This window comes from Microtus oregoni, unplaced genomic scaffold (assembly GCF_018167655.1).
Source record: "Microtus oregoni isolate MIOR12 unplaced genomic scaffold, Mior012 000023F_ref0000262, whole genome shotgun sequence".
Classification (NCBI taxonomy): Eukaryota; Metazoa; Chordata; class Mammalia; order Rodentia; family Cricetidae; genus Microtus; species Microtus oregoni.
The window spans coordinates 31237402-31260639 of record NW_024543082.1 but is presented as its reverse complement, the minus strand read 5'-3'; the positions used below and the strand labels follow the sequence as shown (position 1 = coordinate 31260639).

At 41.9% G+C, this 23238-nt stretch overlaps 1 protein-coding gene across 1 annotated transcript; it reads right to left on the bottom strand.

Moving 5' to 3' along the window:
- Positions 1–2371: 2371 nt before the first annotated feature.
- Positions 2372–22960, bottom strand: LOC121462016 (beta-1,3-galactosyltransferase 5-like). The gene is made up of 2 exons (XM_041673424.1): positions 22841–22960; positions 2372–3435 (listed from the first exon to the last, which is right to left on the bottom strand). Exon 2 carries the CDS (start codon positions 3433–3435, stop codon positions 2509–2511), a length of 927 nt encoding a protein of 308 aa, XP_041529358.1. The 5' UTR covers positions 22841–22960; the 3' UTR covers positions 2372–2508.
- Positions 22961–23238: the final 278 nt, after the last annotated feature.

The window sequence follows — 23238 nt, the reverse complement described above, 5'->3', positions numbered from 1 at the left end:
AGCCATAGCCCATGTGTGGAGCCAGCAGTTCAATATAGAACCTCATGCAGTGGCTTTTCTTGCCACAATTCTTTGTATTTTCTCTTTACACTACTCGGACTAGCTTGAAGTCCCCATACACCCTACAGTTTGCCTCCTGCCAGGGCACACTGCAGAAATCTGGGTGAGATGTGGCTTCCCTGGTTTGAGTCAGCTATTCTTTTTTTTTTTTTTTGGTTTTTCGAGACAGGGTTTCTCTGTGGCTTTGGAACCTGTCCTGGAACTAGCTCTGTAGACCAGGCTGGTCTTGAACTCACAGAGATCCGCCTGCCTCTGCCTCCCAAGTGCTGGGATTAAAGGCGTGCGCCACCACCGTGAAGCTTTCTCTTTTTTTTCTTTTTTTAAATTTATTTATTTATTAAGGATTTCTGCCTCCTCCCCACCACCGCCTCCCATTTCCCTCCCTCTCCCCTGATCAAGTCCCCCTTCCTCATCAGCTCGAAGAGCAATCAGGGTTCCCTGACCTGTGGGAAGCCCAAGGACCGCCCACCTTATTAACCTTCATCAGGCGATGAAAGGGGACAGAGACAGAGACCCACATTGGAGCACCGGACAGAAATCTCAAGGTCCAAATCAGGAGCAGAAGGAGAGGGAGCACGAGCAAGGAACTCAGGACCATGAGGGGTGCACCCACACACTGAGACAATGGGGATGTTCTATTGGGAACTCACCAAGGCCAGCTGGCCAGGGTCTGAAAAAGCATGGGATAAAACCGGACTAGCTGAACATAGCAGACAATGTTCTGAAGCTTTCTAATGATATGTTTGCATTTGCCTATTCTACTGCTCTAGAGACATCTGCAGAGCACACAATCTGTGATTATCTTACAGCATTTCACAATAAAATCAGATTTCAGATTTTATTTATGTGAGTTCACGTACACCATTATGCCCCTCTGGGTTAGTTTTGTATGTGGCTTGTGACACCTACTTACAGGTAACTGTTATTGCACATAATCCAGCTAATTAAACCACAGATAAGATTTAATATCCTAAATATAGAGACTGTATTCTGTCTAGATAGGTAATCTTCAACTACTTCAAGGATCTGTAGAATATGGCATTTAAATAACTTAGGGTTCTCTTGACATGAGACATGATTGCTCCTGACAGCACCAATCTATTCCAAGAGAATGCTGAGCACCAAAGACACTCCACTTGGAGCTTGTTTTCTTCTTGGCAAAACTGTCCTTTGGGCAAGGAACTGACTGACAATGCCTCAACCACTGACAAGTTACATGATATCCAGAAATGGATATGCAGGACTGTCAAATCTGGCCAAGACAGGAAAAGACAGTTTTGAAAAAATCCCTGCCTCTGAAAATGGTCTGTCAATTATGCTAGGCCACAGCCAAAGTTGGTTTTTTTCAACATTGCAAAATAAGATTTTTGGGTGATTGCTCAGGTAGCTAATTATCTCTGTCATATATTGCTTGCTCTGGAACCTACTTGATTGTACATCCTTCCTGCTCAAGTAATATGATCTCCATTCTTAGACCTTCGATAGGGTTGAAGATTAGATGGGCCAAGCAGTGTTTAAATAAATAAAGTTTGTGTGTTGTTATTTTGGGGCATAAGCTAGCAGGCAGCCGGGGTGCTGGGGATGCAGCCCCACCGCTCATATTACTACACATAGTTACCATCGTCTTATGATCTAGCCAAGCCATTTCCTATACAAGACTTAGACTCCTTAGGATAGAATGTTTATTAAAACATTTAGCATATGTTCCTTGCTTAATATTGTTTATGCTGATTGTAATTCTAATCTTATACTTGATATCTTTTCCTAGTTTATATTGTTTTGTACTGGGTTTGGAACTCTCTTACTTTAACAAAAGAAGGAGGTGCTGCAGGAGCTCCTTCTGCTCCTTCAGCCAATAGCCTTTAAGATACCAGCCCACTTGGGCATGGTCTCTTTTGCTTTAAAAAGCAGCTGTAGCCATGCACTCTCTCTCTTGCTTCCAGCTTCCAGCTATTAAACTTTGTTTCTGATCACGCAGAGGGCTGTTGTCTGGGACAGTGATCTGTTAAATTTTTTCCCATTTAATAAATAACCCTTTTATTAATCATAACTCCAAACTGGTATGGGTTTGTTTTTGTGACTTAAACCTTCATGGGAATCTTTGGATAAGTAAGTGGCCATGACTGCTGGTTCCTAACCTGTAAAATGGGAATGATTACATCCATGGCTTCATATATGTACCAAGCCCTGAAATGGGCAGATGAAGGCATATCTCAAACATTGAGAACATAGTGCAAAGGCCTGAAAGTCGAGATCTGTTATTTCTGAGGGTGCTAAGTGGAAACAAGTCTTAACTCTGTTTGTGTGTACATCCACTCTAGTATATGCAGGGCACTCTTTGCCTTACTCCTTCTTCTCTCTGTTCCCATGACAGTTCCCAGCAAGGCCATCTCAGACATTCCCAAAGTATCACCAAAGGTTATTGGAAGTTTGCACCAGAGGTTCCCCTCAGACAGAAGAACAATCCTGTTCCTGAGAGTTCTCTAGTGCCTGCCAGTAAGTGAGTAAGTCCTGGGGCGTCACGTAGTGGCAGGTCACAATTTTCTGAAAGTGACACACAGAGAAGCTTAAGCCACCCGGGAAAAAGGTCTGTTCGGTGTGGAGTTCCTCAGGCTGGATCTTTAGTATGGCCAAGCAGAGCCCAACAAACACATCCTCCAGCTTCAGGAATGGAACTCTATCTGAGACATCGTATACTTGTCTGGCCACATCACTAGAAAAGACATAACCTGTTCCAAAACAAAAAGGTGGGTACCTGTCCCAGGGATATTCAAATTTACTCACAAACCACTTGCTGGACTTTTGTCTGATGGGAAGTTCATTGGACTTTATGTAGCCTGTGAAGAACCTGGAGGTTTTGTTTTTCTTCAGCAGCAGTTCAGTCAGATAGCCAACATTCACAAACACATCTGAGTCTGTCTTCATCACAAAAGCTGCCTGAGGACAATAGTGGTGGACCCATTCCATGCCCATCATTGTCTTCAGGGTCAAGTTGTAATAGACGTCCTTGAAATCCTTCTGTATGATGTCATGGTGCTGCTTGCCCTCCTGAGCTGTGGCATTCATCTCATCAGGGCTATCTGAGGCCCCCAGAAGGAAGAGGGTCTTCACATGCCTTCCCTGCACCTCTGTTTCTCTACCCCATGTCTTGCGGATGGCCATGCGAGCCACCAGCTGCTTGTGGGATGAAGTTACCAGCAGCACAAGGAAAGGTGGCTTCTGCTTACAGTCTATATCTGGAAGCTGGAGGAAATTCTTGTGACCTTTCTTGAGAACTAATGGCAGTTCCTCAAAAGGCTCCATGCTGAAGTAGAAGCAAAGAGTGCCCATCATCAGCATGAAAGCACAAACCAGCCTCATCTTCATGAAGTCCATCTGAAAGAACAAAGACAAACTGCCATGTCTCTCAAAGGAGTGGGTAGAGCAATGGATAACTGTAAAAACCCAAAATCGTCCTGTAGTGCTTGTGCCACCACAAGAATTATTCTGCCATTCTTGGAAACCAGGCCTGGAGCTTTGAAAGCATACACAGAGACAGAGATAGACAAAAACACGAACACACACACACACACACATACAGAGACATGCACACACACAAGAGACAGAGAGACAGACCGACAGACAGAGAGACAGAGAGAGACAGAGAGAGAGAGACAGAGAGAGATATGGGTCATCTTTGATACATGAAAGCCACATGCCAAATGCCTAAGTTTACTGTGCACAGGGGTAATTTACATAGGAATCACTGATAAGGGTCCAGTTCCTATATGGAGATAACTTTGGGTTCTACCTAGGGAGTGGTTTGCCTACAGAGTGTTTTGGTCTAGAGTGTAAGAGTGACTTGTTTTGTTCTGGCAACAGAACATTTAACTAGGGATGTAGACCACAACCTTCAAATAAGTAGGTACATTTCTTTGTATCATGTTAATGTAGTTTTTGTTTGCTCCTATCATTTAGGGTCAGGGGTATTTAAAGCAACTGGCATGTAAATGAGGGGCAAATTTCATTCCTCATTGGAATTCTTTCCTGATACTATAGTATTTGTTTCTCTGGTTTATTATTTCCATTCGCATCTTCATACTCTTTACTATATTTTTAAATCCCTATGGCCTCTACTCTATAAAAAGATATTTTTGTTGATGCTGATCCCTGAGAAATGGTGAGAGACTGCTCTAATTGGGAATGTTCAAAAAGCAACCCTTAACACTTTGAGTTCCTGACAACTCATGTGTCTGGACTCTTGGTCTGCTGCTGATGGTGCTGTTGGAAAAGATTGTAGAATGCTTTATGAGATGGGGCCAAACTACAAGAAGTAAGTTCTGAGGGATGAGTTGAGTTTATGGCACCATCCACTTCATGTACTCTCTCTGCCTTCTGATCACAAGATATGAGCAATAATCTCACACCCAGCTACCATGGCTACAAACTGCTCCCAATGGTGTGTATGTGTTCATGCCACAAAGGAGAATACCTCAAGTCAGGATCCAAAGTAAATCCCCCTCCCCGTAAGCCATTTCTCTTTAGGTATTTGGTCATAGCAATGAGAAAAGTAATGAAAACAAAAGCACCTCTGGTTTTCTGATTTGCACAATTACCTTGAAATTCAAGGAACCTGGAATGTGGTGAGTTTGAGATCTTTTGTGTTAGTGTTGTAACACTGAGAATGAAAGACAGTCATTTTTGCTGAGCAAGAACTTAGTTCTATCTGGAATGCTAATCTACAGGGTAGAAACCATGATGGAATTAATTCCTTGTGAAGAGCAGGCAGTGACCAATGTTTCACCATACTTTCCAAGACAATATTATGGACTTATTTGTCTAACAGAAATGAAGTTTGTGTCTCCCAGGAATAGCTAGGAGAGAAAATAATAGTGTTCAAGTTGTTTTCTTTTTACTTCATGCTTTTCCCTCTCCCTGTGTGACCTTAAGTAAGTGTGTGAGCTGCATTCATGGACTCAGTTTTGTGACTTCTAAAATGGGTGCAACTGAGGCACAAAGTCAATCAAATGATTCACCTGCAGAAAATAACAAACAAACATCAAAGAATCCTCTGAGGTCTCACAGACGAAGATAGTACCTGTGGTGGTTGGGAGAATGGCCTCCATGGGTCTATATGATTGATGACTTTGTCATCAGTGGGTGGAAGCCTCTGGGAAGGATTGGGGGTGTGGCCTTAGTGGAGGAGGTGTGTCACTGGATGTAGGCTTTGAGGTTTCCAAAAACCATGCCATTGCCACTGTGGTCTCTTTCTTCCTCATGGCTGTGGCTTCCTCTAAGCTGTTCCTGCCATTCATGTCTTTGCTGTCATCATGGACACTAACCCTCTGACACTATAAGAAAAACTGTATGCTTTTATGAGATCCTTTGCTCATGGTGTTTCATCGCAGTAAGGGAAAAGTAATTAACATGGAAGTTGGTACCAGGGAGTGGGCTAGAGCTTGACAGGCCTGACCTTGTTTTGTTTTGGAGGAATGTAAAAGACAGTGGGGCTTTGGAAGAGGAAAATGGTGGAACACTGAGTGCTGAGCTTAATGGGCCATCTTAGTAGGAGTGTGGCAGTAGTGCTGTGGACCATGGGGGTCACCTCAAGAGGTCTCAGAGAGCAACAATATTAGTAATGGGGATAGAGACCATTTTTGTGATATTTTGACAAAGAATGGGCTGCTTCCTGCCCTTGTATTAAGAACCTGTCTGAGGGATAGAGAGATGGCTCTGTGGTTCAGAGCACTGGTTGTTCTTCCAGAAAACCTGGGTTCAGTTCCCAGCACTTACATAGCACTTCACAATTGTTTGTAGTTCTGTTCCAGAAGATGTGACATCCTCACATCAATCTACATAAAACAAAGTTAAAAAAAAGAGTTGGTGTGCATTTAAAAAATGAATATGACTGAGATAAATTGAAGAGTAAGGGGTTAAGTTCTGTGGTAGTTATAATTATTCAATGACAAATAAGGCTTACTTCCAAGTTCTAGAGCCATGCATATGCACAGAAACCCTCAGGCAAAAGTGCCTGAATGTTAAAGGGCCCTCCCAATGTGACCCATGTGCCCGCATGTGTGTTTACATCCACTGACTCAGCTAAGCACTTGTATGCATGCATGAGCCCATCGTCTGCATCATCTGCATATGACGTAGTCATGCCAATCCCTGTTCTTTGTACTAGGCAGCTTTTAAAAAGATAGATGTGCCATCTTTCTCTCTCTGCACACCAATTCCACAGGCCTGTGCATGCCCCTCTAATAAATTTCTAAGCGTGTTTGTTGCATGTTTGGTGTTTCCTTCTCACTCGTGCCAGGCAATTTTAGTAGTTTGAATATAATTTGCCCCCATAAGCATATAAGGAGTGGCACTGTTAGGAGGTGTGACCTTGTTGGAGGTATGTGTCTCTTCACAGCAATAGAAACCCCCCAAAATTTAACTGGCATAGCAATTTTAAGACAGGCTAATACTGACTTTCTCATGTGGTTACTAGTGATACCCTTATGCAAACATACAATAAAAATGAGCAGGTAGAACAAAAATTAATATAAAATGTTTGAGGAAAAAAACAGCACTAGAGAAATTTAATGTTGGAACCCAAAATGCTGAAAGAGATAAGGAAATTAATAAAAGGCCTGGTCCAAACTAGAATACAGGGAGGGTGTCCTCAGGGAAAGACCCCACTCAGCTAATCTTCCATCTTGTAGGAGGGAAGGGTTAAGTAATTTTCTGTTTCTAAAGAGCAACAACAAAGGAAAGATCCTGCGAACAGAATTCAAGGAGGCATCCAGACTTGGAACTGTCACCCACAGGGTTCTGAAATGAAGAATAGTAGAGTCTTCCTCTGTGGTTAAGGAAGGCTAAGGAGGATAGGCAGTAGTATATGGTAAGAAAAACCCTGCAAGAGCTAGAAGCCCTGAGAGTTCATTGCATGAAACTGTGAAACTGAAGCCTGGGTTGCATGGAGACTTGCCAGATCCATGGGTGTTTGCCAAGGAGAACTGCACAGAGAAATGGAGCATGAGAGGGATGTGTGGTGCAGGGAGCAAAACTGGAGGGGAAGGGCCAGCTAAGCCCAATGACACTAGGTATGGAGCTACAGGATTTGGACTTTGCCGTGTTTAGTCTCCATATTGCTTTTATCCAATATTTCTTTACTATGCTTTCTTTCTCCCCTTTGGAATGGAAAAGTATATTCTCTGACATTGTGTGTTGAAAGTATTTAATATGCTCTTGATTATATTTTATAGGTGCTTACAGTAAAGAGTCTGCCTTAGTCCCAAAAGGAGACATTACAGAGGTTAAAATTCTCAGTTATGGAACTCCCTTCCTCCACCGCATAACCCTCTACATAAACACTGAATAGCAGCCCATGATCAAAGTAGAAGCCATACCAAATGCCAACACTCACTGGATTTCCTATTCCAATAAAGCATGGAACATTTTTCCTGTCTATAATAGAATTACCAAGAAACTGTGTCCAAAGTGACACCATCTGTGTTTCCATATACAAAGTAGGTTTTTGTGCCTTGAGGTGAAAGGGGCACCTCCCTCTCAGACAGTAGAGTTAGATAGACACTGTAACCATCAGGAAACTTATTAGGACAGCATTTTTCTGGAAGGGCACAATGTACCACCAGATTGCAGTACCAAGGTTCTGGTAAGCAGGAACAGTTGGTCACAATATGTAGAGTCAACCAAATGTGGGCACTGTGGTATAAATGAGTGACTGAGCTTGGGGCTGGGGAACAATCTCTGTACACTGTAAACATGTACTGCTCTCATTGTTAATAAAAAGCTAACCAGCTGATAGCTAAACAGAAGGTATAGGCAGGACAGCCAGACTAAGAGGATGCTGGGAGGAAGAAGGGCAGAGTCAGGAGTTGCCAGGAGATGCAGACTGAAGCAAAATGGGTGTGCTATACTGAGAAAAGGTATCAAGCCATGTGGCAAAACAGATAAGAAATATGGGTATTGTAGACTTCTGTCTTTGTGTTGCTTTCATTGGTTGAATAAAAAAAACTGCCTTGGACTTTTGATAAGGCAGCACTTAGGTAGGCAGAGTAGACAGAACTGAAAGCTTGCACAAAGGGCAGACTGAGAACGCCATGGATCTCCTGCCTGGGACAGACTCTGGTTAGAATCTTGCAGGTAAGCCACAGTTATGTGGCAATATACAGATTATCAGGAACGGGTTAAATTAAGATGTAAGAATTAGCCAATAAGAAGCTAGAGATAATGGGCCAGGCAGTGGTTTAATTAATATAATTTCTGTGTGATTATTTCAGGTGTAAGCTAGCAGGGCGGCCGGGACCAAAAGCAGGCCCTCTCTCCCTCACACAACATATGGGTTAATTCAAATGTAAGAGTTACCTAGTAAAAAGCCCAAGTTATTGGTCAAGCATTTCTAATTAATGTAAGCCTTGGTATGATTACTTGGGAGCTGCTGGTGGGACAGAAGCTTCCATCTACACCTTAGAACACTTAATCTTTAACCTGTCGGATCTAAAAAGATCCATTCTGCTGAGTGTAGCAGAGAGGACAAAGCAAGTAGTGACTAAGGGTGATGCACAAGGAATGAACTCATGGGTCATGCACAGTTTGAAACCAGAGAAGGGCAATGGTTCCCCTAGTGAATTCCATTCCAGTATTACCAGGCAATAGTGAGCCAGCTCTTCTCAGAGAAAGGCAGTTCATTAATTTGCCAGGAAGGCAAGCCTCAGGTCACACATTATTCTCTTCTTAAAAATTAAAGCCCTTCACCAAAATAATATAAACTGTGGAAACCACATGCTGAGGAAAAGCGTCTCCAAGAGTGAGATGAGGCAGGCATCCTTCATAGCTCCCCAAGCAGTCATGGAACGGCAGGGCATAACAAAATCTTTGGCAATGCTCAGACCCAAATGGGGCTATCAGCTCCAAGTTCCTAGCTGGAATCTAGCTCTTTTCCCATTGGGTGAGGGCCAGACAGAGTTGCCCACACAGCTCTTGCAATGTGTTGACTAATTTATGTCATTTTGACTGGCCATGTGGTACTCTCAGACACTTGGTTAAATATTATTTGGAATGTGTCTGAGACAGTGTTTGGGAATTAAAATAGCATTTGAATGGGTGGATCTTACTCATGGAGGTGAGTCTCCTGTACTCAGCTGAGGACTGGTCTAGTCAAAAGGATTGCTTCATTGAGATGACTGTCATAATCTGTATTCTGGTGAAACACCTTCCTTTTGCAGTTACATTTGCTGGCTTTTGAATTGGAATTTACACCATTGTTTCTCTGAGTTCTCAACCCTCAGACTCAGAGTTAAGCCAGCAGTTCTCCCAAGACCCTGGCTTCTTTACTGCAGATTTGAGCACTTTGCAATCTCTGTAACTGACTGTCATTGCTACATAATAAATTTCCTGGCATATGAGCACATCCTGTCAACTCATTTTACCAGTGGTTCCTGATCAGCACAAGCAGGGAGCTCTATATCTTCTGAGAACCATGTCAGTGAGGCCTGGATGGCTTTGAGTGAGAAATACCACACATAGGCTTGGGTATTTGAATACATGGTTCCCAACTGCTGGAAGAAGGATGGTAGTGAGCTTTGTGGGTATATAGCTTTGCCCCACATCCAGTTCTTGCTCTCTGATTCCTGTGAGCAACTGAGATATGATCTCTCAACTTCCAGCTCTGGCCCTGTGATGCCATCTCTCCCCTACCATTACAGACTAAGCCTCTGGAACCAGGAACCAAAGTTAATTTCCTAATTAGGTGCTTTTGGTCATAGTGTTTTATTGCAGCACAGAGAAGTGACAGATTCAAGGCCTCCAAGGCAGCTTATGCTGTGGAGGTGACAAATGAGTCTTTTGGAAGCATGTGGAGGAGGCACTGGACCCAGAAAGAGGTACAGAAGAGGACAGAAAGAATGAGTGCAGAACACAGGGAATAGCCAGAGGTGATGTGGGATTACAGAAATACTAATGGATAAAGAAAGTGCCGTGGCCTGTTGATAGGGCAGAATTTAGAGATAGATGGGGAAAACTAATCTGAATGCTAGGAGAAAGAAGGGCAAAATCAGAGAGAAGCCATGTAACCCTGCAGAAGAGAGAATCCAGAACTTTAGCCAGTAAACCACAGCCACATGGCGATACACAGATTAATGGAGATAGGTTAAATTAATATGTAAGAATTAGTCAATAAGAAGCTACAGCTAATGGGCCAAGCAGTGATTTAATTGATACAGTTTTGTGTGATTATTTCAAGGCTAAACAGCCAGGAACCAACAAGCAGCTCTCTTTTCCTACACAGAGGCACAGAACAATGGTGTCATACAACTCAGTTTACCCCAGGTTGACTAGGGCAAACAGGTGTTTTGATGAGAAGCTAAGGCTATCTACTCATTGTATTGAAAACCTCTCAGGGACCAAGGGAAACACTGAGGCAAACTGTCCTTTTGGATGAGCAGTTTATTATTAGAGTTACTGGTGCCACAGGAAAGCATGGTGGGGAGTCTGAGAAGACTTCAGGCCCATATGACAGAGTTGAGGTTCCTTTCTGTAGAGTTATCATCCCATAGTGGATCAATGCTCAATCCACTGAAAGTCTGTGTTCTATTTTGCTGTTCACTTAATTGCCCCACCAAAAGTTACAACTACCTGCTTTGAGTCAGAAATGACCATAGAAACAACCAGGTCTATTCTTCCCTAATCTATCAAGAATATTTCCCAGGGTGACAGCTCATCTGGTAAACCACTGACTAGGCAAGTTTGAGACCCGAGTTTGATCCCCAGACCCGAATTTAAAAGCCCTATGTTGGCACATGTGTTCTGCCATGTAATGCCAACAACTAAGAGGAAATGAAAATTCCCTTAAAAGAAATGGAGGAAAGACGATCAAAACATTGAAAGAAATCAGTAAATACCTTAAAGAAAGCCAAGAAAAAAATTAAATGGGTGAAGCAAATAGCTCAAACAGTATAAGATTTAAAAATTGAAATAGAGTCAAAAAAGAAAACACAATCTGAAGGAGTTTTGGAAATGGAAAATCTGTGTAAATTAACAGAAACTACAGACTCAAGCATAAACAACAGATTTCAAGAGAAGAAAGAGAGAATCTAAGAAGTTGAAGATACAATAGAGGAAAAACATTCATCTGTTGATGTGGGAGTGTCATATATCAATCTGTTGGTTTCATTGGCTAAGTAATAAACAAACTGCTTGGGCTCATAGCTTAGAAGATAGGTGGGAGGAGTAAACAGAACAGAACGCTGGGAGGAAGAGGAAGTGAGCTCAGACTCCAGAGCTCTCCTCTCGGGAGCAGACGCCTGAGAGAGACGCCATGCCCCGCTCCCCGGCAGACACACGCCATGAAGCTCTGACCCAGGATGGACATAGGCTAGAATCTCCCCGGTAAGACTGGTGCCCACAGATTATTAGAGATGGGTTGATCGGGATATCAGAATTAGCCAGTAAGGGCTAGAGCTAAAGGGCCAAGCAGTGTTTAAATGAATACAGTTTGTGTGTTGTTATTTCGGGGCATAAGCTAGCCAGGTGGCTGGGGTGCCAGGGACGCAGCCCCACCACCCCTTATTACTGCAATCAGTCAGATAAAATGTTAAATCCAACAGATCCTTAACACAAAGAATCCAGGAAATCTGGGACATCATCAAAAGACCAAACCTAAGAATAACAGCAATAGGAGAAGGAGAAAAACTCCAGCTCAAAGGGACAGAAAATATATTCAACAAAATCACAAAAGAAAAATTTCCAAACCTAAAGAAGGACATGAGTATAAGGCACAAGAAGTTTACAGAAAACCAAATGAACTGGTCCAGAGAAAAACATCCCCTTGCAATAATAATCAAAACACTAAACCTACAGAATAAAGAAAGACTATTGGAGGAAGCAAACTCTGCAGGAGCAGAAGCCAGGAGCCAATCTAGTCCTGGGAGTCAATCCAGTACTGGGACACTGGCAGACCAGGTTTGAGCTAGTAACCTGGTCCAGAGACTGTGATCTCCACCAGAACAGGTACAGGGGAGTAACTGCTGATTGAGCCAGAGCCAGAGACCACTGAGGGTGTGGACATAAATCTTGGACTTCAAGGGAGTAGACCTAAGCCAGGGCCACTGTGGGTCTTGGTGTAAGTCTAGGACCTCCCAGGAACTAGGCCTGAGCCAGGACATCTGCCAGTCTGGGCATGAATCTGGGATCTCTGAGGGAATAGGCAGGAAACAGAAATCTCTGGGGAGCCAGGCATGAGTCTGGGACCTCAGAGGGAGTAAGCCTGAGCCAGGACCTCTGTGGGTCCTGGCATTGGTCTGAGATATCAAAGGGAATAGGTAGGAACTTGGAACCTTTGCAGGTCCAAGCGTGAGTCTCAGACATCTGAGGGAATAAGCCTGAGCCAGGTCCTCTAAGGTTCTGGGCGCACCCGAGCCTGGGAACTCTGAGGCAGTAGACCAGAACCAGATACTTTGCAGGACCAAATCCAAGACAGGGACTTCTGCAAGAAGGGATCTAGATGGGATTTACAGACAGAGGTCAAAGCCAGTAACCTAGGTCAAAGTAGGCCTGAGACAGCAAACTCCAAGGGAGCACAGCAAAGCACAGGAGCACTGAGCTATCTTCAAGAACATGGAGTAACTAATGGGGTAACTAGAACTGTGGTACTGACTGTACCATGAGGAACGACCATCTGAGATTTGGATTCACTGGCACCTAGAAGATTAATCAACAGAATCTCAGACAGCCCCAACTACACCTATTAGAGGAAAAGATGAGTAGAAAAGGTAAGAAAACACACAACACTGCAAAGAACAACACAACACCAGTAAAACCTAAAGAACCTACAGCAGTAAGACCTGAACAACCAAATGTAGATGAAGCAGAAGAAAATGACCTGAAAGAATAACTTCAAGAGAATGTTTGAAATTCTGAAAGAGGAAATGAGAAATTTCCTCAAAGAAATGGAGGAACAGACAAACAAAAAATTGGAATGCATCAGCAAATCCCTTAAAGTAAACCAAAAAGGTTCAGTGTGGTTGGGTTTATGTTGAGGTCTTTGATCAATTTGAAATTGAGTTTTGTGTGTGGTGATAGATATGGGTCTATTTTCATTCTTCTACATGTTAATATCCGGTTATACCAGCACCATTTAGAAACTTATAGAAGAGAAAGTGAGAAGTACACTTGAACGCATTGGCACAGGAGACCACTTCCTAAATATAAGCCCAGAAGCAATGACACTGAGAGAAACAATTAATAAATAGGACCTCCTGAAACTGAAAAGCTCTGTAAAGCAAAGGACATGGTCAACAAAACAAAATGACAGCCTATAGAATGGGAAAAGATCTTCACTAACCCCACATCAGACAGCGGCCTGATCTCCAAAATATACAAAGAACTCAAGAAATTAAGCATCAAAAGAACAAATAATCCTATAAAAAATTATGGAGTAGAGACCTAAACAGAGAACTCTCAACAGAGGAATCTAAAATAGCTGAAAGACATTTAAGGAAATACTCAACATCCTTAATCATCAGATAAATGTAAATCAAAACAACCCTGAGATTCCATGTTACACCTATCAGAATGGCCAAGATCAAAAACAATGATGACAACTTATGCTGGAGAGGTTGTTAGGTAAAGGGAACACTTCTGTATTGCTGGTGTGAATGCAACCTGGTACACCCCTTTAGATGTCAGTGTGGCAATTTCTCAGAAAATTAGGAAACATCCTTCCTCAAGACCCAGTAAGACCACTTTTGGATATATATCCAAAAGATGCTCAATCGTGCAACAAGGACATGTGCTCAACTATGTTTATAGCAGCATTGTTTGTCATAGCCAGAACCTGGAAACAACCTAAATGCCCTTCAACTGAAGAATGGATAAGAAAATGTGGTACACAATGGGGTACTACACACCTAAAAAAAAAAACATCTTGAATTTTGCAAGAAAATGGATGGAACTAGAAAACATTATTTTGAGTGAGGTAACCCAGACCAAGAAAGACAATTATCACATGTACTTAATCATGGTGGTTTTTAAACATAAAGCAAAGAAAACCAGCCTACAAACCACAATTCTAGAGACCTTAAATAATGAGTACACTAAGAGAGACTTACATATATCTAATGTACATGGGAAGTAGAAAAAGACAGGATCTCCTGAGTAAATTGGGAGCATGGGGACCTTGGGGGAGGTTTGAAGGGGGGAGGTGAAGCAGGGAAGGGAGCAGAGAAAAATGAAGAGCTCAATAAAAACAACAATAAAAAGACTATTAAGAGCTGCAAAAGAAAAAGTCCAAGTAATACAAAAGGGCAGACTTATTAGAATAACACCCGAATTCTCAATGGAAACTGTGATATCCATAAGGTCCTGGTCAGTTGTGTTGTAGACACTAGGAGACTATGGATGCAGTCCCTGACTACCATAGCCAACAAGACTTTCAATAGATGAAGAAAACAAGATATTCCAAGACAAATCCAGATTTAAACAATACCTATCCACAAATCCACCCTATGGAAAGTACTAGATGGAATCTACAACCCAAGGAAGATAGCTGCATCCACAAAAGACAGGTGTCTTACACCAACAAACCCCAAAGTAGGAAAACACACACACTACCACCACCACCACCAAACCAAAAGTTAACTGGTGGTGTAGGAGGTTCTTCTCTATTTGTGTTGCTTTCATTGGTTGAATAAAGAGACTGCTTTGGCCTTTTGATAGGACAGCCCTTGGGTAGGCAAAGTAGACAGAAATGAATGCTGGGAAGAAGAACAGACAGGCAGACACCATAATTCTCCTGCCTGAGACAGACACTGGTTAGAATCTTTCCTGGTAAGCCACAACCTCATGATGATATACAGATTATCAGAAATGGGTTAAACTAATATGGGAGAGTTAGCCAATAAGAGGCTAGAAATAATGGGACAGGCAGTAATTTAATTAATACAATTTCTGTGTGGTTATTTCAGTGTAAGCTAGCTGGGCGGGGTGGAACAAAGGGTCCCCTGCTCTATTAGTACAAACTGGAAGTCACCTGGACTAAGATGTCTGTATAGCAGACATCACAGTGAAAATTAAGGCTCTAAGGGAATGGTGTTCACAGTGTAAATAAAGGCTCTAACAAGCCTATGCAACCACTAAAAAAAGGCACTGAAATAAAAAGTGAACTGCTGTGGGAGGTCTTTCTGTCTGTGTTGCTTTTGTTGGTTAATGAATAAAAAAGCTGGCTTGGCCTATATCAAGGTAGAAGGAAGATGGGGTAAGAGAGGAGCCATAGAGCCACCAGGGACAGATGCTGGGAACTTTATCTGGTAAGCCACAGCCACATGGCAACATAAAAATTAATAGAAATTGGTTAAAATAATATGTAAGAGTTAGCCAATAAGAAGTTAGAGCTAATGGACAAAGCAGTGATTTAATATAGATTCTGTGTGCTTATTTCAGTTTTGGGCAGCTGGGACAAACAAACAGCCTCTGCATAACAAATTTTCATCAAACATGGGGCTGACTAAAACCATGTAAAACTTGAGAAAGCTTAAAAAGAAATCATAGAGACACACACACACACACACACACACAAAAACAGAGTTAAGCATAGCTTGGTAGTGGCATTTTCTTGGGTGGGCTCTGTTGCTAAAGCATAGCTCCTTTAAGAGAGGTTTTCATGATTCAGTGGTTAAAAAAGCTGCACCATTTTGAAACTGGTTTTCAAAATGTTTTCAATTTCTGGCTGTGCTGCCATAACAAACTCTGACGAGGTCCAGCGATAGAACATTTGAAAGCATTTGGGTGAGTTTATGAGCAACGTGCTGTTGCTTGCTTGATGGCAATGTGAACCACTGTGTGCCTAGAAGTGGGGCAGTGTGCATGGCTCTCAGAGGCAAGATAGGTTCCACCATGCTGAACTGGGTGGAGAAACAAGGCAGTACCTTATATAACCTAGTAATGACACAGCTCAAGTTTTTCAGAGTGCCTAGCATTTTAAGAAGTGCTCCTGGACAATAAAGAATTAAAGATACACCATAAGACAGATTCAGACATAAAAGACCTATACATGGATCATAGGGTTGAATAAATGTACATAGGCTTGGGAAAGAGAAGAAAAAAGTATAGAGAGTTATATAAAGAAATAAATGGTTTTTAAAAAATAAAACAAAGTCTTTAAAGAGACAGATTAAAAAATAAATGAGCCATGTAAAAATTTAATATACACAGAGTCTGAATTATGTATAGTATGTTTTTGAATTTTTTGACTATAAGGGAGATAAGTACAGAGAGACATTTCACTGTATGAGCTGCTAAGTGTAGTAATAGGAGTGGCGGGGCTGCGTCCCCGGCACCCCAGCCGCCTGGCTAGCTTATGCCCCGAAATAATTACATGGAAACTGTATTCTTTTAAACACGGCTTGGCCCATTTCTATCTAGCCTCTTCTAGGCTAGCTCTCGCACCTGGACTAGCCCATTTCTAATAATCTGCTGTAGCCCACCAGCTGGCTTACCAGGAATGCTCTTAACCTCCGTCTGCCTGGAGTGGGAGAATCATGGCAACTCTCTGACTCAGCTTCTTTCTCCCAGCCTTCCATTCTGTTTACTCCGCCTACCTAAGGGTGGGCCTATCAAATGGGCCTAGCAGTTTCTTTATTGCTTAACCAATGAAATCAACAGATTGATATATGACACTCCCCCATCACTTCCCCTTTGGCACAGTCGGCAGGATTCGAACCTAGTTTAATGTTGAAATAGACTTACGGAACCACCGTTCCAGTGGAGACCAGGAAAGCAGAAGTGGCGGCTGGGAGCATGCTCACCAAATTTATAGGCAGACATTAGCCAGAGGCGAACACGCCCCCCAAGGGGTGGGATTTATCCCTACAGCTAAGCAAAACCAACATGTATATTATAAAGTCATCAAGGATACAGAATTTGGATGTAAGTATATGGAAAAGATGTTCTGCTTTTGTTTCCACAGAGGATGAGAACCTATAGATTCATTCCAGGCTAATGTGATTTGATGTTCTAAGACCCCATCAAAGGTCGCCATGAAAATCCCCCAAAATTACTTCACACAACAATCATCAGGAAATAGTCTAGAGAACTTCACACATATTCCCAAATATTGTTTATAAATGTTTGCTTACATTTAAAAGGGGATATGCTATAGAGACTTGCCCTCATATGGATCTTGCTCTATTGATACAAATTTAAAGTCAATTCTGTTACGTGTATTTCTGCCCTTGATTAAGATATTATGTTTGTGCAGCTCATCTAAAAATGTAGTATATAATTAAGCAATATAGGTTAGTAGAGATTCATCTATAATAGTCAAGCTTATAGTCATGTTAGTTAGGTTTTCTAGATATATAGAGATATATTTCAGTTAGGTATTCTTCAAATCTTTCAGAGACCTTCAAAATATGGCATTTAAAATGTTTAATAACTCAGGACTTTCCAAGACAATGAGACCAGCTACTTCAAGAGGAAGATGTGCATTGAAGAGGCTCCTCATGGAGTTTGTTTGCCATTAGGGCAAAAAATTGCTCTTGCTTGGAGTGCTTGATCAACTGGACATGCAGGACCCACAGAGAAATGACTGCTGAAATTTCCTAAAGATGAGATGATTCCTCTGGGTTCCTGCTTCATGAAAGAGTCTACTAGACATTCTGCAGGATACAGAAGAAGTGACTAACAAACTGCCAATATGGGCAGACCTGTTTTCAAATATCCTGCTTCATGGGAAAGTCTGCTAGATACTATTGGCATGTAGGCTAATATGGGTACCCCAATTGTTGAGAACTTTGGGTGACTGTCCAGGTAGTGAGATGTCTCTGTCAATTCTAGAATTTGGAAGTTGCTTACAATGCACTTCCTATTTACTTATGTAACCTTATATCCTGCTGGAGTCTTTGATGGAGTTGAAGATTTTATAGTTATAATTATGGTTTTCCTTAATTATGATAAAAGATAAAGTAGATATAAACATTATAACTGTAGTTCTTGCTTGATATATGTAGTTTTGCTATGTTAAGGTTAAAAACTTTCTGTTTAAACAAAAAAAGGGGAAATGGGGTAGAAGGTCCTTCTGTCTATGAGCTGCTTTTACTGGTTAATGAATAAAGAAATTGGTTTGGCCTATAGCAAGGTAGAAGGAAGACAGAGTCAAGGAGAAGCCATGCAGTTGCCACAGGAGACAGATACTAGGAACTTTACCCAGTTAGCCATAGCTACATGGCAATATACAGATTAATAGAAATAGGTTAAATTAATATGTAAGAGTAAGCCAATAAGAAGCTAGAACTAATGGACCAAGCAGTGATTTAATTAATAGAGTTTCTATATGGTTATTTCAGTTCAGGGCAGCTGGGATGAACGAAAGGCCTCCCCGGTACAGTTAACAGAAGGTACAAACAGATCCCTCACAGAAGACGAATGCCAAGGGGTAGGCAGATAAATAGATTTCCTTAATATGAATGTGAAATGTAATCCATGGCTTGTGTGAATAAATTATTGGTTCTCTACTTCTAGACTGGTCTTGGCAAGGCAATGGGCCCTTTCTGTGGAAGCATACCTGGATAAGGTGGGGATAGACCTTTTTTTATGGTTTGAATTTCTTTTTTTTTTAATTTATTCTTGGGGATAGACCTTTAAGGCTCTAGTCTGGTCTTTTTCTTGCCTAAGCTCTATAATGCCTGGTTGGTGTGGTTTGACTATCACCTCATCTTCCTGTTGCCAGAGACAGGAGCTGGTCCTGAGTCCATGCTGTTCCTGCTGTAATGGACTATATCTTCTCCCTAGTGATCTCAGGGCAATTCTCCATCTCAAGTTACTTCTGTTTTGTCAAGTATTTGGTCACAGTGACAAAGAGACAGAGATAGATGATTGATGATAGATAGATAGTTGATAGATGAAAGATAGATAAATAGATAGATGAGGTGTAGATAATAGATTATAAGTAGATATATGGTAGGTTATAGAGAAATGATATGTGATTTTTAAATCAAAGGTAGATGACAGATAATAGGTATACCAAATAATATACAATAGAAGTTATGAAAGTTATATAGTATATAAATAGAAGACCAGTGATAAATTGATGAAAACATGCATGCTAGACTACATAAAAGTGATAGAGATGGATAGAAGATAGATTACAAACTGATTGGAAGATATACCAGAGAGATATTAAATGATAAACAATATATATTATGAATAGAAAATAGACAAATGATGAGTACATAGATGATAGAAGACTAATAGGTGGTGGATAGATGATAGACAAGAAAATATAGATGATAAATACAAAGACATTCAAAAGTGTATCAATCAATCAATAGAAAATTATGGCATACTGATAAACAAGAGACAGACAAATCATAGGCTAATACCCACATATTAATGAAAACACTATCGACTATGCTAGAATCAGGTAAATGCATATTTTTCTTCCTCTTCTTTGGATTTTTGAGATAAGAGATTCTCTGGGTAGCCTTGGCTGTCCTAGAACTCACTCTGCAGACCAGGCTGGCCTTGAATTCACAGAGATCTGCCATCCTCTGACTCCTGAGTGCTGGGATTAATGGTGCGCACCACCATCCACCTTTGGTAAAAGAATATTAAAGCAATGTGATGGAGTTACTACTTTTTCTATTAATAAAAATTTAAAAGTCCAGGGGAGTCTAAGTCTTTGCAAAGCTGTGAGGAACCAGGCACTAAACCATACGGTTGGTAGGAGTGTGATTAATGAACCCCCTACCCACTAAAGATACATCCTTCAGTGTCTAGGACAGATTGAGACCAATCTAGAACTGCCCTGGAATTCAATTACACTCATACATGTAGATCCTTAATCTATAGGAAATCACACAGTTGTGCAAGAGGAGACAAACCAGGAATGCCTATCACTGTGTTTAATATAAAAATACAAAACATTTAGAACTCAGCAATGATGAAAATGCAGAAATTAGCGCCAGCTTCATACCAACAGATTTCTAAAGCATAATGGTAGTGACGTGAGATATAGCCTCACATGTAGAGATAAGAACACGCATACAAGAAGGATGGAGGAGGATCCAGAGCAGGGAGAACGGGTAAAAGGCGGGGAGAGAAATGAAAGGCAACGCTTTATGACCAACTCACATTTTACTATCTCACCTTATAAGTCACAGCAGGTGCCACCCATGTGACAGGGACATGCTCACACACAGTTTGGCTGTGGCTCTCTGACTTTTTCTACAGCCTGAAATAGTTTACAATTTAAGAAATATGCATTTAGCTGTGTGGTGGTGGGACATGCCCTTAATCCCAGGACACAGGAGGACCTCTCTGAATTTGAGACCAGCCTGATCTACAAGAGCTGGTTCTAAGACAGGCACCAAAGCTACAGAGAGACAGTGTCTCAAAAATAAAACAAAAAAATAAAAGAAAGGAAGGAAGAAAGGAAGGAAGGATGAAAGGAAGGAAGGAAAGAAAAGAAATTCCTACCTAAGCTGAGTAGCCTTGAAAACATATTATGATAAAATAACATGAAAAGCAATCTGGAAATCATGTTTATTCACACCACTTGATCCCTCTCACTCCCCTTTCATCATACCCTGGGACAACAAAAAAGTAGATTGTGATACAGAGAATCCAACTGAAACTCTGAGAAGAATTTGAATAAAATCCAAATAAGAAAGAGGCAATAAGGAATAATCAAGGTAACTTGTACCTACAGAGGCAGCCAAGCAGGTGACCCTGCCCATGTTAACAATAATGACAGCCCAGTCAGTCTGGAAGAAAGGACTCCCAGAAGTGAATCAACGGGGAGCCTGATAAATGTACTGCTCCCCAGAGAAATTGGGAATGCTCAGTCAGCAAAACATAATGGACATAGAAAATTACCAGAGACCCAGAAGATTAACAGGGAACTTGCATAGCTAACACATGGCAATTAACACACCCCCAGGGAACAGAGAAATGAGGTCTTGCAAGAGAGAGAACAGACAGCCTTGAACAGTGACACAGGGAAGGGAGTTTAGACAGAGAGAACAAGCTACATGGAAGAGAGCCCAAACCTGAGTCAGCACACTCGCCACTGTGCCCCAAAGTCTGTCCTCTCTTCTGCTAGTCTACTGAGCCCCAAATATATATCTTATACTAACTGGAAACTATTCTTAAGACCAAGTTATTTTATAATTTGAGAAGCTTTTTTTATTTCTTTCCATAACCAAGCAAAACTCAGCAGAGAACTTAGAAAACAAGAGGCAATGCTGCAATAATCCTTGTCGCTGGTGTCACAAGGAATGATGGGACCATATCATCCTCATGTGCACCCAGAGAAATAATAATATCAGCCTCTGTGGTGTCAATGGATAGAACTGAGGTACAGGGTTGAATTAATGTGCCCGAGTTCCTCTGTCTCCATGAGTACATAGGGAATGAGGAAGTGATCAACGACATTTTTAGCCCTGTTTAGTCCGAAATGACTTCTAGCTCTTACTGAGGATGTGGGATGATTTTCAAAATCAGATATAAAAAGTCTGGATGACAACTTTACCAAGTGAATATCATTACATATCATTCTGAGCCCCTGAGTTTGGTTTTCAACTCATTATAATGCTATTTTTATCAGGTCCAAAAGAAACTAGGAACAAATGGCTGTCTGTGATGCCTATTAGCAATGGAAAGCACAAGCTGACCTCCAAGCTCACTCAGTTTCTGTGGCTCCTCTCAGCTCTGCTAACCCTGTCCCTAAACCTCTCCAGCTCAGGGGACCCCTTCCCCAGCTTCTCCTTCCTCTATAACCCTGCCATTTCATCCACGTGCCCCTTTGACCTCTTGTTTTGGTTCTTTCCTCTTCTCTTCTCTTCTCTTCTCTTCTCTTCTCTTCTCTTCTCTTCTCTTCTCTTCTCTTCTCTTCTCTTCTCTTCCCTTCCCTTCCCTTCCCTTCCCTCTCCTCCCTTCCCCTTCCCTCCCCTCCCTCTCTCCCCTCCTTTACCCCCTCCCATCCCCTCCCCTCCTCTCCTGTTTTTTCCTCTCCTCTCCTTTCCTCTCCCCACTCCCCTCTTCTTTCAGTTCAGTCTACTACTCCATGTCCCTGCTCTGGACTCTTCCAGGTGCCTCTTACTGTTTACCCCTCATGCTTACAATAAGAACCTTCCCCTCAGCCATATTTTGAAGCAGCCATGTTGTTGCTTGATATAATTTTGTGAAAAGTTCTGTTATTGTCTTACCATATCTGGGTCTGCAGGTTCTTTCTGTACTTGGTGCAGATTACAGATGGCTATGAAGTTTGGAAAACCCAGTGGAAATTTCACTAGATGGCCAATGACAAGCACAGGTCTGCTTATATTATAAAGGACCCTTCTTTCCCAGAGCAAGTGTGCTCTCTGAAAATCCCTCATTCAGGCTGAGTTATAAGGGCTGTGACAAGCTCAGATTTTTCTCAGCATTGGATGGAGTGTTTTTATCTCTATATTGAAATTATAATGAGCCATGGTTTATCTGGTATGTCAACGTGGCCTCTAGACCACATAGATCTGGTCTGGAACAACACCACCCCACCCTCCCTTAGTTGGACGGTGGAACATATGAACTACCTTAATAACTAGCAGCCAAGGACTGTGGTTTCCAGAGACCAGGGTTCAACCTATACACCTAGCAGGACAGCTGGTCATCAGTTATTTCAAATTCAGTCTGGGACACTCAGTCTCATGGTCCTGGTTTTAAACTGAGATTAGGTAACTTTACCAAAACCTCGATCATCCATCCTACCCACCCTTTCACTCCGCAGCTTCAGACATGGGCTCAGATAATTCCCTCTTACCAGAAGATAAGGGAAGTGTTGTCCAAACCTTTGTGAGGCCAGTCACAAAGTCTGATGGAGCACAATCCCCAAGTCTGAGATCAGGAAAAATGGAAAGTTCCCTTGCTAGTCATGTGTTTCCCTGATGGCAGGGAAGTGAGCAGAGACAAGCAATAGGGATCAGGAAAAAAGCCAGCTGGGTACTGGAGGCCACTCCCCAACTCCCATCCCCACCCTAATCACCCTCAACCCCACCCAACCCCTACACTTACACCACACACACACACACACACACACACACACACACACACACACACACTCAGCTCACCCAACCCAGGGTGGGACAATGACAGTGCAGTTAGTTCCTGGTAGCTGATACTTAGAGTCAGGAAAAGGACACAATAGCTCTGTCAGGCTTA